The 14,521-nt window shown below is 46.2% G+C and overlaps 5 protein-coding genes across 5 annotated transcripts in view; 4 read left to right on the forward strand and 1 right to left on the reverse strand.

Annotated features, from left to right (window-relative positions):
* The window catches only part of PPTG_22853 (hypothetical protein), a gene marked incomplete at its 5' end in the record, with an annotated part of 9,472 nt that extends 7,926 nt beyond the window's left edge, over window positions 1-1,546 (forward strand). The window contains 3 exons of the mRNA XM_008906790.1: window positions 5-223; window positions 300-1,151; window positions 1,226-1,546. Of these exons, the coding sequence (XP_008905038.1) occupies window positions 5-223; window positions 300-1,151; window positions 1,226-1,357 (1,203 nt within the window). The 3' untranslated portion in view covers window positions 1,358-1,546. The remainder of the gene's footprint in view (window positions 1-4; window positions 224-299; window positions 1,152-1,225) is intronic.
* Window positions 1,547-1,674: 128 nt separating this feature from the next.
* On the forward strand, window positions 1,675-4,691 carry PPTG_11466 (hypothetical protein; the record flags this gene model as incomplete). The annotated part of the gene is made up of 5 exons (XM_008906791.1): window positions 1,675-1,879; window positions 1,966-2,582; window positions 2,657-2,801; window positions 2,878-3,977; window positions 4,068-4,691. The coding sequence occupies 5 exons, from the start codon at window positions 1,675-1,677 to the stop codon at window positions 4,689-4,691; spliced, it is 2,691 nt and encodes an 896-aa protein (XP_008905039.1).
* A 460-nt stretch (window positions 4,692-5,151) lies between these two features.
* PPTG_11467 (hypothetical protein) lies at window positions 5,152-6,306 on the forward strand (the record flags this gene model as incomplete). The annotated part of the gene is made up of 1 exon (XM_008906792.1): window positions 5,152-6,306. One exon carries the CDS (start codon window positions 5,152-5,154, stop codon window positions 6,304-6,306), a length of 1,155 nt encoding a protein of 384 aa, XP_008905040.1.
* A 210-nt stretch (window positions 6,307-6,516) lies between these two features.
* Window positions 6,517-7,653, reverse strand: PPTG_11468 (hypothetical protein; the record flags this gene model as incomplete). The annotated part of the gene is made up of 1 exon (XM_008906793.1): window positions 6,517-7,653. One exon carries the CDS (start codon window positions 7,651-7,653, stop codon window positions 6,517-6,519), a length of 1,137 nt encoding a protein of 378 aa, XP_008905041.1.
* Window positions 7,654-13,590: 5,937 nt separating this feature from the next.
* On the forward strand, window positions 13,591-14,352 carry PPTG_11469 (hypothetical protein; the record flags this gene model as incomplete). The annotated part of the gene is made up of 1 exon (XM_008906794.1): window positions 13,591-14,352. One exon carries the CDS (start codon window positions 13,591-13,593, stop codon window positions 14,350-14,352), a length of 762 nt encoding a protein of 253 aa, XP_008905042.1.
* Between the last annotated feature and the right edge of the window lie 169 nt (window positions 14,353-14,521).

A 14,521-nucleotide genomic window follows, 5' to 3' on the forward strand; every position in this document is an offset into this window, starting at 1 on the left:
TGAGACGAAGATTGAGCTTCCTGAAGTCGACACTCCTGTGATAGTACCTGAGGTGCCCGCTGAGGTGGTGCGTGAGGCCGAGAAGACTGGTGAGACCGCGCAAGTGGTTGACGTGGTGACCCCGACTGGCGAGACTGAGCAGGTGATCATTGAAGGAGAACCGGAGCACGGCAAGCAGACCGTTGAAATCGTCGACCAGTACGGCCAGACGACGACGACCGAGGTCCGTGTGGAGGAGACTGCGAGTGGCGAGCAGAAGCTCGAGATCCCGACCGATGGAGGTTAAAATCGTCGACCAGTACGGCCAGACGACGACGACCGAGGTCCGTGTGGAGGAGACTGCGAGTGGCGAGCAGAAGCTCGAGATCCCGACCGATGGAGGTTACGTTGCTGTTGATGTTCCGATGACCATCGACCAGATGGTGAGAGGTGAAGAACTTAACCCGTACATGCCGGAGGAACCTGCTCCGGTTATTCAGACGGTTGATGTGGTCGCTGACAATGGAGAGCACGAACAAGTGATCCTTGTCGGCGAGGTCGAAGACGGCAAGCAGACGGTCAAAATCCTGAACGATGAAGGTGGCTACACGACTAAGGAGGTTAAGGCTGTGGAGACTGATGAAGGCGAGAAGCTGGTGATTCCGGATGGCGAGGGTGGCACCACGGTTGTGGAGGTACCCGAAGTCCCGGCTGAGGTTGCCAATACGGCGACAGATGACACACAGGTGGTGAACGTTGTGACCCCGGAGGGTAACCAGGTTCAGGTGGTCGTTGAGGGTGAGCCGGAACATGGTGAGCAGACTGTTCAGATCATTGATGAACACGGCGATGTCACGACGGAGCAGGTAAAGGTCGTCGAGACTTCGGAAGGTGACAAGCTGGAGATTAAGACCGACGAGGGCTACGTTGCTGTGGAGGTACCTGAGGTGCCGGAGGAGGTCAAGCAGGAGATTGCCGAAGAGCAACCCAGTGAACCTCACCAGGAGTCCAAGTACATGACCAAGGACGAGTTCCGTGACTGGATCTCCAAGCACTACGAGGACAAGCTTTCTCTGCTGAAAGAGGAGGAGCAGAAGCTTGAGGAAGAGGCTCGGGCTAAGCTTGGGCGCGTGAAGGGACTCCAGGACTGCATCGTTCAGGCCGCGAATAAGGTATGTGCCGTTTGTCTTGGTCCAGAGTGGTTGATCAGCTGCCTAACTTGTGTGTGTCGTGTTTGTGCTTGCAGTTTGGCTATTACGGCGTGTATGAACAGCCACCGCACTTCCAGAACGCTGTGGACTGGATCCAGAACGATTGCTGGGTTCAGGACCGCTGGGAACCGGAGAGTCCCCCCGAGCACCCCATGCTGCGCCGTTAAACGGAGAAGTGATTGCGACCTCGCCTGTAAAACAGAGGACGCAGCACATGACGAGGAAGACGAGGAAGGGTGGCGCCTTGCATGGCTGCATATACCTGTGCACCTGTAGTTAGTGACCTGCATGTGCCTGCATCGAAGAGTAGTGTCGCGCATAACACCCAACAGTAATGTCAAGAGTCTTGTCTTTTCAAGCTGTCTTGCATGCCTACAAGAGTGATTGTCATACTTCAACTCTCCTTCTGATTGGCGGATTTACTTTATGCTGTACACACCAACAATGGTTTCCGCACTCGTTTCTGAGAACACTTACATTTACTATGGGTGACGTTTTCCTGCGCGCCTTGGGTGCGGACTTGGAGCAGACGCAGCGTGCCCTGGCCCCGCGCTGTTTGTTTTGCGTGCCGCAGCCACGCTCGCTGCTTGCGGACGAAGCTATCACTCAAGACGCGCTATACACGCACTTCCTCACTCCTGCAGGCGACGAGCCGGAACGATCTCTTGGTTCCTATGATTCTCTCAACGGTAAACTCCTTTTGTTATAATTGCTATTTTGCCATTCATTTTTTTATTCTCAGATATGTGATCGCTTCAACTTGTGCTCTGAAAAGGCAAGCAAGTGGCGGTCTTGGGCTCCCATATTCACACTGGGAAGGGCTTCAGCGACCGCAGACAAGTGCGTATCTTGCTATCCGAGAAGAGGGAGATCCATCATCAGGAAGTGACGGTGCTGCACATCAGTCGGCCGCTAGAGGGCGGTCTCGAGGTACCGGAAGACCCCAGTGAGATTGATGTCGCTACCTTGAGAAAATATACAGCCATCCTCAGATCGTTTCCGGAAAACGAGCTGATCTTCTATCAGCTAGAAGAAACTATTAGTCAAGTGCACAAAATTTGTGTACAGGAACAAGTGTACGAGAGGTACAAACAGACACTTCCAGCAAACTTGAAAGAGGAGTGGGAAACTGCAGTGGAAGAGCTGATCCACGCGGGGAGTTTTGATGATATCGAGGAGGACTATAGGTTGCAGAGAAGACACGGAGGAGGAGTGAGTCATTTGCTGCAGATACAGCAAGTGGTAGAGTGCTATTTAATGGAGAGTCTGCACGACGTGATATTTCCGAGAATTGTAGCGAGCTGTCGAGAGCAGGATAAGAAACTGCAACAGGTTTTGTATCGTATGAGGCACTATACGCCAGAAGATTTTGGACTGAGGAAGGAGTTCCAGGTACGAACGAAAAAAGATGAAGACTGTGGTTAAATCAGTAGACTAACATTGTTGCTAACTTTGCATACGAATAGTGCTTCGCTGCGGAAGCACGAGACACGCTTCTAACTGTTACACAGAAGAAGACGCCGTTAGACATGCTACTGGTTTTTAAGACATGTATTGATCGAGTCAGCGATGCAATTACACGGAATGTCAAGCTGCGTAGATTAGACTTTGGTAAGGTGGCCCTGCTTTTCTCAGGTGCTTGGAAATTGTGTTGTCTCTGATTCATTTATGATTTTTGCTGTTACAGAAGCGTATCAATTGACGACAGACGATATTTTGGATCAGCTACTCTTCGTGCTGGTGCAAGCCTTCAATAAAGTTCTGCGGGAGACAGCAGAGGACGCTTCGGGGCCAGCTTCGCCGTTTCCTATCGCGGCTGTGATAAAGTACATCTCGGATTATCATTTTATCAACTCCAACACGACAGCATTGGGCTTCACGATAGCGAACTTTCAAGTGGCTATTGAATATTTCTTGATGCGTGGGGATCACGACGACGACTGCAAGGACTGTGCAGATCTTGCTTTACAAGGCGGAAATGCTGGAATTCGTTGTTCACAGATTATTGAAGAATCAAAGTGCGTACGAGCTGTCCATAAGATTCGACGAGATCTTAGGAAGGCCGTGGAGAACGTGGAGCTTGCGCGACGAGATACTGGGACTGAAACTGGACAAGAGACTCCGCACACGATTCTTGCTGAATCCAATAGCTCTGTTGCTAGTGAATCGAGATCTGTGAAGCGGTTATCCATTATTGGAGAATGGTCCACGTCTAGTCAAGGCACGGATGTGATAAACGGCACTTCTATTGATGCTTCATCGAACGGTGCACTTGCTGTTCACCCTGTTGAATTCGTTGTTGGCGAGTCGAGTAATGATACCAACATAATTCAAGTTGGTAGTGGCCAACGGTTTTTTGCTTCGGTGATGGAGGATGGAAATCTGTTTACTTGGGGCGACAGTAGCGGCGGTCGTTTGGGTTACACTATTGCCGATGGCGATTCTCGGCGAGTCAGCACCCCGCAGCGTGTATTTGCGCTACAGCAGCACACAATTATTCAAGTTTCGTGTGGAGCTTTTCACACTCTGGTTACAGATCTCAACGGACATGTCTTTGCCTGGGGAAGCAATTCTAGAGGTCAACTGGGATTTCTGTCGCCAGGAACTCCATCCACTGCAGTTGTGACGCCGTCCGTTGTTGGTGATCTTCGAGGGATGTATATGAGCTCTGTGGCTTGTGGTGAGTACCATTCGCTAGCTCTGTCATCAGACGGCCGCGTGTTTTCGTGGGGCTGCAATAAATATGGGAAGCTTGGTCGTGCTGCGGAGGGCTTGCTAGATATGGTGGTAAGTTGCTAATCTTGGCACATTTTGTGATTATCTTCTGACGATGTTTTGATTCTCTGTTGGCTTGCAATGCAAACTTCCCATATCCAGCAACCGAGACAGATTGATGCGGACTGGACAGGGTGGGCAATGGATATGAAGTCTAGAATTGGTAATGGAGAGAGGTATATTGTCCGCCGTATTGCAGCAGGAAAGGATCATTCCCTTGCGATCAGTAGCGACGGCGCAGGATTTACATGGGGGCGTGGGGATTCTGGCCAGCTCGGCCATGGATGTTATATGGACGTTAGCGAACCAAAGCAGGTGATGGCGATCTCGGCAGCAATCTCGGAAAATTGCGGACTGATCGACATAGCAGGTGGAAATGACTTCTCTATTTTCTTGTTGCAAAATGGAACCGCGTACATCTGCGGACGGGATCCCTCATTGGACATTGAGAAGCTTCTTCTATCGCCAACGCTGCTGACGCTGTCGCCGACACTCGAGCGTGAGTTCTTTGGCCAAATCACCGCGGTATCTTGTGGCGAAGCTCACTACACACTCTTGTCAAGAAGTGGAGCACTACTGGTATCCTATTCTAGCTTCTCGCAACCATCGGCCGACGCTGGATCAACGACAGCCGAAGTGCAGGAGAGGCGCGTGGAATGGGTAGAAGAGGCCGGTGTTGTCCATCGAATGGTGTGCGGCGCCTCACACACGCTCGTCGTTGTTTAGAACCAGCCAAGAGTGCTTTGATCTGCCTTGAGCGTTACAATACGTACAGTATGTCAGCCAGGCTATTTTGACTTAACAACACAGTTTTCAAGATCGCACGGAACTGTAGGAACAATACGCTCTCACATACGATAGTTGTCGCGCACTAGTGTTGGTTGGAGTTCCTTGGAGGTGGGGTGCAACATGGTGAAAAAGTCATTAATATCCAGGGTGCCCAAGACGGAGAGGAGAACCTTCTTTCGCGTTTCCGATACGTCGAGGCTGATGCTCCCGTCGAGCCGCCACTGCCACGACAAGTCGCGAGGCAAAGTTGTCTTGTTGGTGTTGTTAAAAAGTGAGAGCGGGCACCACCTGGCCATCTTCGAGATTTGCGTAGGATAACGCTAATGGAGCTTACGGTACACCATTTTCCGACTTGCGAGGCAGGCATTGCGGCGGCCAATCTGGCAAGGCTGACAAAATGAGCAACCGACGCTTCACCCTCAACCCGTTCGGGGAATTAACTCTAGCGGAGGAAGACCGCGCCAAGCTCGTGGAGATTACCGATGCCCTGGTTCATGCCAAGTTTGAGGAGTATGAACAGTACCTACAAAACGAGAAACGAGTGGACCTTGCTCGCTGGAAAAAGTTCAAGACTTCGGGCGCGACGACGACATACCTTGAGAGGGAGAAGTCGAATCCGGACTCCAATTTGCCCGAAATGCGCATGCTGGGTCCCCTACCCGGCACTCTGGACGAGAACATGTTTGGTCTTGTCAACCCAACTCTCGAATCGATGCGGATCAAGGCGTCGTATCTCAACGACTTCAGTGCTGGCGCTGTGTTAACAACAGTGGTGGAGCCAACAAAAGAGGAACCATTCCGGGCTGTAGTGGTTAAGTGGATGGAGATTGATATCCCCGGAGCATCAATTGGCATCGTTCGCAATCGTGACTACATTTACGTGGAGAGTTCAGGCATCCTTCATCTACAAAATGGTGAACGAGTGGGGTACCATCTTTTCCACTCTGTCAACTTTCCAGAAACGCGTGAGCTTCCAGGCCGAGTACGCGGTAACATGTCACTCTGTGCTATTTTCCACCAGGAGGGTACAGATCGAACGGATTGCTTTGGAACAGGTGTCATGGATCCAAAGGGAGATATGATCCGAATGATGGCTGTGGCAGGAATGGTTCAAGCTACAATGGCGGGCCTGAAATATTCCTACTGCGGACAGATGAAGAAGCTGGCGTGGCTGCTGGAGCAGAAGCATGCAGCTATGAGGGAACAAAGTGCCCCAGTCGTTAAACCAGTGTGCATGACATGTTCGAATCCAACTACAGCCTCGAGAATGAGAATTGGCAGAGCAAGCAGCACATGCAAGTTGTGCTTCGGGGCGTTATGTGGGTCGTGCAAGGTTTCCAAGAAGTTGAGTTTTATCTCACCCGACCTAGAACTTTCTCAGCGCCGAGTTACTTTTTGTGTGAAATGCTTAATGGAAGCATCTCGTCTGGACACGCTGGAGGCTGCTCGCCATCAATTCGTGTATAAGCAACCCATATATCCAGGCTCATACGGTTCTCTTGCCGCGTCCTATATGAGTTCTCGCTCGAACGATACGATCGGTTCTCCATAACAAGTTGACGTTCTCATGAATAGCTATCTCGGATACGCACAAGAATGGAGAACACGCAATCTTCATCCCGTGGCGAAGAACAGTGACCATACCACACGAACTACAGTAAACACTGAATCACCAAATTACGCTCATTAAAAGGATTAACGATCAAAGTACATGTACTTTTGTATTGCTCATTCGTTTTCAACTACCCTGTCAACGTTGGTGTCAAGACGAGCAGTCCGAGCTTGAGCTCATCTCGAAAGATCCGTATGCAATCGGTAGAACAGGTTCCTTGTAAACAAATTGCTGACGAGCAGCCTTCAGAGTGTCCATGCGAGTTGCTTTTAGCAAGCACTTTACACAAAACGCCACCTTCCGCTGAATGAGCTCCAGATCCAGGGAAATAAAGCTCAGTTTCTTGGAAACCTTACACGAACCGCACAGAGTCCCGAAACACAACTTACACGTGGTGCTCGACTTGCGCAGCTCTCTAAGTTTCGAGTTCTTGATCAGCTTCATGCACGTCACACACACGGGTTGCAGAACTGGCGCACCTCGCTCTCTGGGCTCGGCTTGACTCTGCTCTAACATCCACGCGAGTTTCTTCATCTGGCCACAATAGGAGTATTTCAGGCCTGCCATGGTCGCATGCACCATCCCCGTTACCGCCATCATGCCGATCATATCACCCTTCGGGTCCATTATACCCGCACCACGGCAGTCTGTTCGATCGGGACCTTCTTGGTGGAAAATTGCGCTTAGCGACATACTTCCGCGAACTTTGTGCGGTAACTCGTGTGTTTCTGGAAAGTTGACAGAATGGAGTATGTGGTAGCCGACACGATCACCATTCTTCAAGTGCATGATGCCCGTGCTCTCCACGTAGACGTAGTCGCGATTTCGTACGATCCCGATCGAGGCGCCCGGGATGTCAATCTCCATCCACTTGACCACAATTGCGTTAAATGGTTCCTCCTCCGTTGGCTCAACAACAGTGGCTAATACGGCGGCAGCACTAAAGTCGTTGAGGTACGACGCCTTGATTCGCATCGACTCGAGAGTTGGGTTGACCATACCAAACATGTTCTCGTCCAGAGTGCCGTTTAGTGGGCCGGTCATCAGCATTTCAGGTAGATTCGTGTCTGAGCTCTTCTTACGCTCGAGGTATGTCGTAACGGGGCCTGATGTCTTGAACTTTTTCCATCGGGTCATGTCAACGTCCTTGTTGTTGTTCAGATACTCTTCATACTGTTCAAATCTTGCCAGCACGAGAGTGTTGACGATATCCACAAGCTTGCCACGGTCTTCGGTAGTCAGGCTCAAGTCCCCGAAAGGGTTCATAGTGAATCGTTTGTTACTCATTTCGAAACGATAGATTTCGGCAAATGCGAGTGCTGCCACGTAAATCTTAGAATGCCAGAGGCTCCAGTGCCACGGCCGAGCGGTGAAGAATCAACGGCGCTCATCTGGCGTTTCGTTCTACAAATCTTTTTCTTTCCCAAATACCGAGTTTTTGAACAAAACCAACATGACGACTAGGCAAAGAACTGCCTGCAGCACTGACGCAAGGAGACGGATTACTGTACCTAATGTTGGGGTATCCATAACACGTACGAAGAATTCTGTAGTTTGACATGTAAACTTGGTTGCTCGAATGAGAATGGTAAACCTGTAATAATGGTACTGTGCCGCATCAAGCGACCTACAACAAAGTGCCGGCAAAACCAGGCCTGCGTTGTTGGGATGGTGTCGATTATTTTCTCGTAACTTTGCTTGTTTCGTCGTCACGTCGAGCAGCAGGCTGTCTGTAAAGCGGATTAAGGCTTAGTCTCGGACTAATAGCGAACTGTACAATCTAAGTTTTGGTACGAACATCACTCTTAAACTACACTCACGCCAACATATGATACGAAAACTGGCTTTGAATGTGTTCAGAACTCTCGCACCAGTAGCCTTCGCACCACTGGTGTCGGTCGCACCGAAATCTGGATTTGGGTTACTGCTTTGGTGCTTGTCGAAATACACAGTTGCACCGGCCAGTTGTCATCAAATTGTTCACGTAATTTTAATTTATATTAGAAAGTAATTTCGGTTTCCAATCTAACTTCCATGATGACACGTGAGATTCCGGTCCGATGCATGAGGCAGTGGCAGCAACGTAAGGCGTATACTATTTTAATAGAAAGTGTCCTAGTGAAATAGCTGTGTAGTTCTCTATCAGGAGTAAGGTTGGCATGTTCTAAACTTTTTTTATTTTGTAAATTGCGACAGTACAAAATAAAGCGTTGGACACAAAAACAACATGCTCATTGGTCAAAAGCCTTTGTTTATTAGCTTGAACTCGCTTTCCAGATAACGTATCATGACGACATCTCTTCATCGGAAGTAATGGAGAATTGCGTGCGCTGCATCAACCGGAGTATAATGTGTAATTTTTTTTTTAACATTTTCTGGTGATATGATACAATCGAAGCAACTGCTGCATCAGTTATCGAGATCGTAACGTCGTTACAGAACGCGCTGACCTTGATTTTATTTATTTTATCTATTTACTAAAAATAAAGGTTGTGAGAGAGAGGGATGGGGGGATGGGGGCGGAGTATTTAGAAACTACATACTTAAGTAAACATTTATCTTTCTTACAAGTAGAAATTCGTTCTCGTTTTTTCTCTTGACTCCTATTTTTCAAGATAATCAGTTCTGCTATTCTTAAAAAAAAATTGTTTGTAATTAAAATTATGAAGCGAAGCCCGCTTTGTGTTCAAAAAAATCATCCTAACGTTAAATGAGGATTTCCTTATTTAAAATTAGATAAAACACACGATAATGAGTATACCGTTTCTACTATGCATTTGTTTTGTGAAGTACTGTAATTGAAATTTGATTGCACAGCATTACTTGTATTCTACCGTTGCTCTATTCCTTAATATTTTTTTTTTTACTACCATCGACCGACAAAAGAAGTGCAAGTTGATGACAAAAGATGGGATTCTCGGACAAAAAGGATTCCATCGGCTTTGGACAAAATAATGGAATTATATAGTTGCACCAACCGGAAAGACACCCAGGCTTTGATTACAAGCTACGGACAAAAAACGCGCTCAGCCGTGATTAATGCTCACTTAGCAACGTCAGATCGCTCAACGCGGCACTCGAGCAAGTGAGGCAGTAGGGAGTGCGAATGCTGACCATGACATCGTCCAACTAAACTTAGATTACAACGCAAAGACACTAGAGCTCAGTCAACCCTGGTGAACCGGGAAGCATGCTGCAAAAATTACTATAAACCTAATAATCTACTAAGCCTTCGCGAAGACTGGGATGGATATAGGATATCAAAAATGCTACGGAATTGACCCTTATTTGTTATTAGCGTATGATACAAATTGAAGTAATTTGGCTTAGCTACAAAGAGTTAGATCCCTCTGAGTAATGCCAAAGTTTTGCTTCGTTCGAATTTTTTTTTTACAAAATATAAGCAACTTTAGGTTTGGAGTCCTGACAATGAGACTTCCGGTTACTATGCATCTCCTGCGCCTGATTCGCTGCCGCAGTGTGGCTTTGCCGAATCTGTTCGTTCGAAAGATACTAAAGTATGCTTTAAAACCGTTAGAATATTCTTATTTTAAACAAGAGGCCGTTGACTTTAGGCTGGGAGGCCTGGCATTCTTGCTGGTTAGCTGCAAAATTTGAATCTGAGTCTGGTAATAATGGGGCATCGTAAAAGGCATCGCTGCGGTTGTACCCGACCAAGACGCAGAAACCGAACATGATTAGAGCAACAAGTGCAAAGGTGGAATCTTATAATAGTGAAGGTGAACTATGTATCTATAAACGAATAAGGGTGTTTAGGTTTTTGTGGACTGGTGATTGTTAGCATCAGCAGAGTAGGAAGCAAGTCGATATAAGTCGACATAGTGACTGGGCAGCAAAAGCCGCGTTATTTGCCTCATCAAACTTGTTGTCTTGCTCACCTGCTCCTCCCATAATCTGGATAAAATGTATTATCCGACAAACGGCATCAAATACAAAATCAGTACACTATTGCCAAACGTGCCTAGAATTGTTCACGTCATGCTATTCTAGCTTATCGAGTTGTTTTTATTAAGGTTCTAACTGGAAGTAGTACTGCCGATATCAGAAGCTCCATCGCGCGATCATACATGTAGCACCAAAATCGATCTGTAAGTGTGAGCGTCGAGGCGGAGTTATAAAGCAGGGGTCCATCAAGACAGTATAAAATTTAGTGTTGGCAATAATAATGATTTCAGTTTTGTGTAAAACAATATACTTTATTGCCCAATATATTCGAGAACTGTGCTATCACTTTTGCATCACCAAGCTCTTTATCATTGCTATAATATATATAGCCCTACGCTGTCGTGTTACAATATTTCATTCTTTTCGAGATTTTAAAAATGTCGGCATCAAAATTTTCGAAGTAGTAATGTGGTTCCGGACTACGAAAGCGTAACACATTAATGTAACAAGACCCAAGTCATACTGGAGCCAACAGCACTACGGGAGTTTTAGTTTAAGAACAGTTTCAGGTCGAGATCTGATATTTTGTCTGCATATAATTGTATGCTTTAATTGGGTATCGCGATTTCTGAAAGCCATATAAGCATTCACTGTTCACACGGCATCAAGGCACTATTATTGCGAAATTAATTTTTCAGTTACTTAGTTTATGCTAAGTGAGACAATACCGTGTCGTCACGGTAGAAACACGCCATTAAACATGCAGTACGTGTAAAGACATTGTAAAGATCACTTGATTTCTTCAAATTTTGCTCTGGAGTTCTTTTATTTATTTATTGTCAATAATTGGGTCAAATTTATTGTATGGAACCCAATAATAAACATATTTATTGCAAATTCTCAAATAATTTGTTGAATTGCAGTACTTATTTCCGGCGAAGAGGTTCTCACTTACTAGAAATAAGAGAGGTCCTGGAATAAGTGTAGGTTAGTTTCAAGTCTAGCTAGTTACTAGTGCCTCAAGAGTTCTGGAAAAATAGTTGCAAGGCTGTTTGTGAAACCCTTCGCAAATTGTGTTAGTTGCTCGAACACTTTGCGAAAGGTTTCACGAGCAGCCTTGCAACTATTATTCAATTATTATGATACTTTTAGAAAGAGTATTTTTACTATAAAGTTAGCTCTTAAACTCTTTAAAGATACTTACCCTTTACACCTTAGCTATTTTGTTAACTAGTTATATACAGTCTCATTGGGTGTAAAGGAGGTGATTTTAATTATTTTTGTTAAACATGCATACTACTTTAACAAAAATGATGAAATCTCAAATTGAAGAATATCATGGTGAGCAAAGATTCTTAGAGGATCAGGCAACAATTGCGCCTGGCCCTAGAGGCCGGTGGCTTTAAGCTGGGAGGCCATGAACAACCATCACTTGCCAATGGTATGCTACCAAGTACTTCTACCAAGTAATCTACCCCGATCTAAATCATTTTAGGGCACGGGCTCGATACTTCCATTATCTTTTGCATGATTTTTTTTCCAAACAAACATGCAAACAGATCTGAGTTTAACAAGCTCTGAGAACACCAACATGGAAGGAAATTTTATGCCCGTGGGTGAGGTTACAGTGCACGGTGGGTGTACACTGCAAAATGTAGGCGAAAATGCTGAAAATGATTGTCTAATGTAAATCTGAGTAAGCTGCTGGAATTGCCATTGTGACTAAAAAACGAAGAAACAAACGGTTTGCGCACGACCCGCTAGGTACCTGTGCCCCCTCTACATGGCCAGCTCTGTCGTTGAGCCTTTTCCAGTAATACAGGGGTTCCGAAAATGCACTTTTCAGATTAATACATTTTTCAGGTTGTCGAGAAATTGATAATTTAATTATTTTAATGGTTCTGGGCAAATACTTGCCAGTCAAGCACGGAAGTACGGCAATGGAAAACGGCGTTTATTTTGTTCTGAAGCTCATATGTGAGTACAAAACAGCAACGCGTAAAAGGCGAACATTCGAAAATTCGCCACAAAGCCAACACACAGGCCCTCATGCCAACACATTAGCCAATATGACAACTCTCTTACTCCAAATCTACAATTTGAGCAAGTACGATACTCGCTCAAACCACCAACATTGGTATTTTATGGTTTCCACAAGAAACATGGCTCAGGAAATACTTATGGGAGTTGTAAATACACCTAAATCTGCGATTACGCCGGTATGGCTTGGGGTTAGTTATAAATTAGAAATTCGAATGCAAATTTATGAGTATTTTTTTTCGGAATCCCCTCAATGAAGTTATGGGCTTCCTTCACTATGTGCGTCAATGACGCGCACCTGCGAAGTGCACGTTGCACTACCGTCAACCCGCGTAGTCTCGACAACATTTTTTATAGCATCCAGGCTACGTCTAGAATCTTGTCAGCCTGTACAAACAGATCGTACACAACAAACTCCCTTCATCTATCAACTCAGGTAGATTAATGCTAAATACCCGACGACTCGTGCGTATTTTACAGCACTTGCAGTTTTTACAGAGCCAATGATAGCTTTTCATCGTTCAGCTTGTCACTTCAGTCCAGTTGATTCTTCACATCCATAGCACATAAATCTGTGCAATCTGTTGCAATGCCGTCATCAACGATACACCTTCAATTCCTTGCAATGTTAATTAAGAAGTGCTAGATACAATGCACGTCGAGACTGTATACTCACTCGAAAATTGGCAATATCTCTGCAGGTGGTGAGAATGGATACTATTCCAGTACAAAACTTTTTAAAATATTGAAATTGTTTAAACATAATAATCATTTCGCATCAATTATTGCAATTTCAAATAGAAAATGTCACGGTTGAGCGAAGGGTTGTTAGAGGATCAGACGACAACAGCGCCTGGCCGAATTACTGTCGGTGAGGCTGTCCACCCAGCTTTTAGCTGACCTTCCAGGATATCCTTTCCAAGGTGTGTCTCTTCACTACAACGGCAGTGCTGTCCATAAAAAATGAGCATATGTCATCAGTATACCAGTGGATACAATTAAGCCCACTAGGAGCCCGTTTTGGCACCGATACGATATTGGTATACTGGTGCGTACAAATAATCTAATTTGGGCTGTGCTATAATATAGCACAGCTCAAATCAGATTAGTATTAGTATATGGTATACCATTCGTGACCTGAACTTTATCATCGAGGTAAACACCTGAGGATTATACGAACTCTCATCTTAAATTACGTTCTCATATGTTTCTGTTTTAGATTGTGTTCCAGGTAGCGTCGTCGATTCAGCTCATTCTCGTTTTTTTTTCCAGGACGAGATGAACCTACAAGCTCTTGCCACGCTCTTCGCAGCACTGGTCACCTGTGCTATTGCAACCGTCGATCATGACAAAATCCAGCCCTTTCCTCAACCCGAACCGGTCACAATTTCTGAAAAAGCTGCCATCAAGTTCAAGCCACAACTGTACATCCCAGAGGGCGTGTGCGTGTCGTATCCTGCTGTGAATGATGCCGGTGAAACCACTGGAGGTCTCAAGGGTTCGAATGGCAACGACGCGTGCAAGTCTGCCCCTTTAGGGTCCCAGGTCTATGGTCGAGCTGGGTGGTATAAGGATGTATGGGCCATCATGTACGCTTGGTACTTCCCGAAAGGTTTTTGGGTTGGTTTCCCTACACGTCGCCATGACTGGAAGAGTGTCGTTGTGTGGATCGACAATCCCGATCTGGAGGTGCCTAAGATCGTAGGAGTCTCCATGTCCAAGTCCGACACAAAGTACGACAAGCGGCTCGAACTGTTCGCATCCGATTTTGCCGGTTTCCAAATGATGGGCCAGGGACGCTTTCGCACTTACACCTATGGTTCCAACACGTCTCTCCGCTTTGGATATCAGATGGAGCTGGGCTCCCCGTATTTGAATTTTGGCGTTAGGGATGGCGAGTACCAGGACTTGATCATGTGGGAACAGCTCACGGACGCGGCTCGCGCTGCTTTAAATGACGACAACAATTTTGAGAAAGCGGAGGTTCCGTTCAGTGACGAACACTATGAAGACCACTTGGACAAGGCATGGCCGCTCTAGCCCTAAAATTTAGCGGCGAAGATGTTCAGGGTCTATATTTCGTTACTCTTATGCATCACATTTTCACTTGAAAAAATATCCTCTACACGTGTTATAAGTTTGTCAATCATGATTCTTGTTTAAACAGGCACAAGGTAATTCGTTATCATACCCAAACCAGAGTCGTCGT

This window comes from Phytophthora parasitica (assembly GCF_000247585.1).
Source record: "Phytophthora parasitica INRA-310 unplaced genomic scaffold supercont2.24, whole genome shotgun sequence".
NCBI classification, from domain to species: Eukaryota; Oomycota; class Peronosporomycetes; order Peronosporales; family Peronosporaceae; genus Phytophthora; species Phytophthora nicotianae.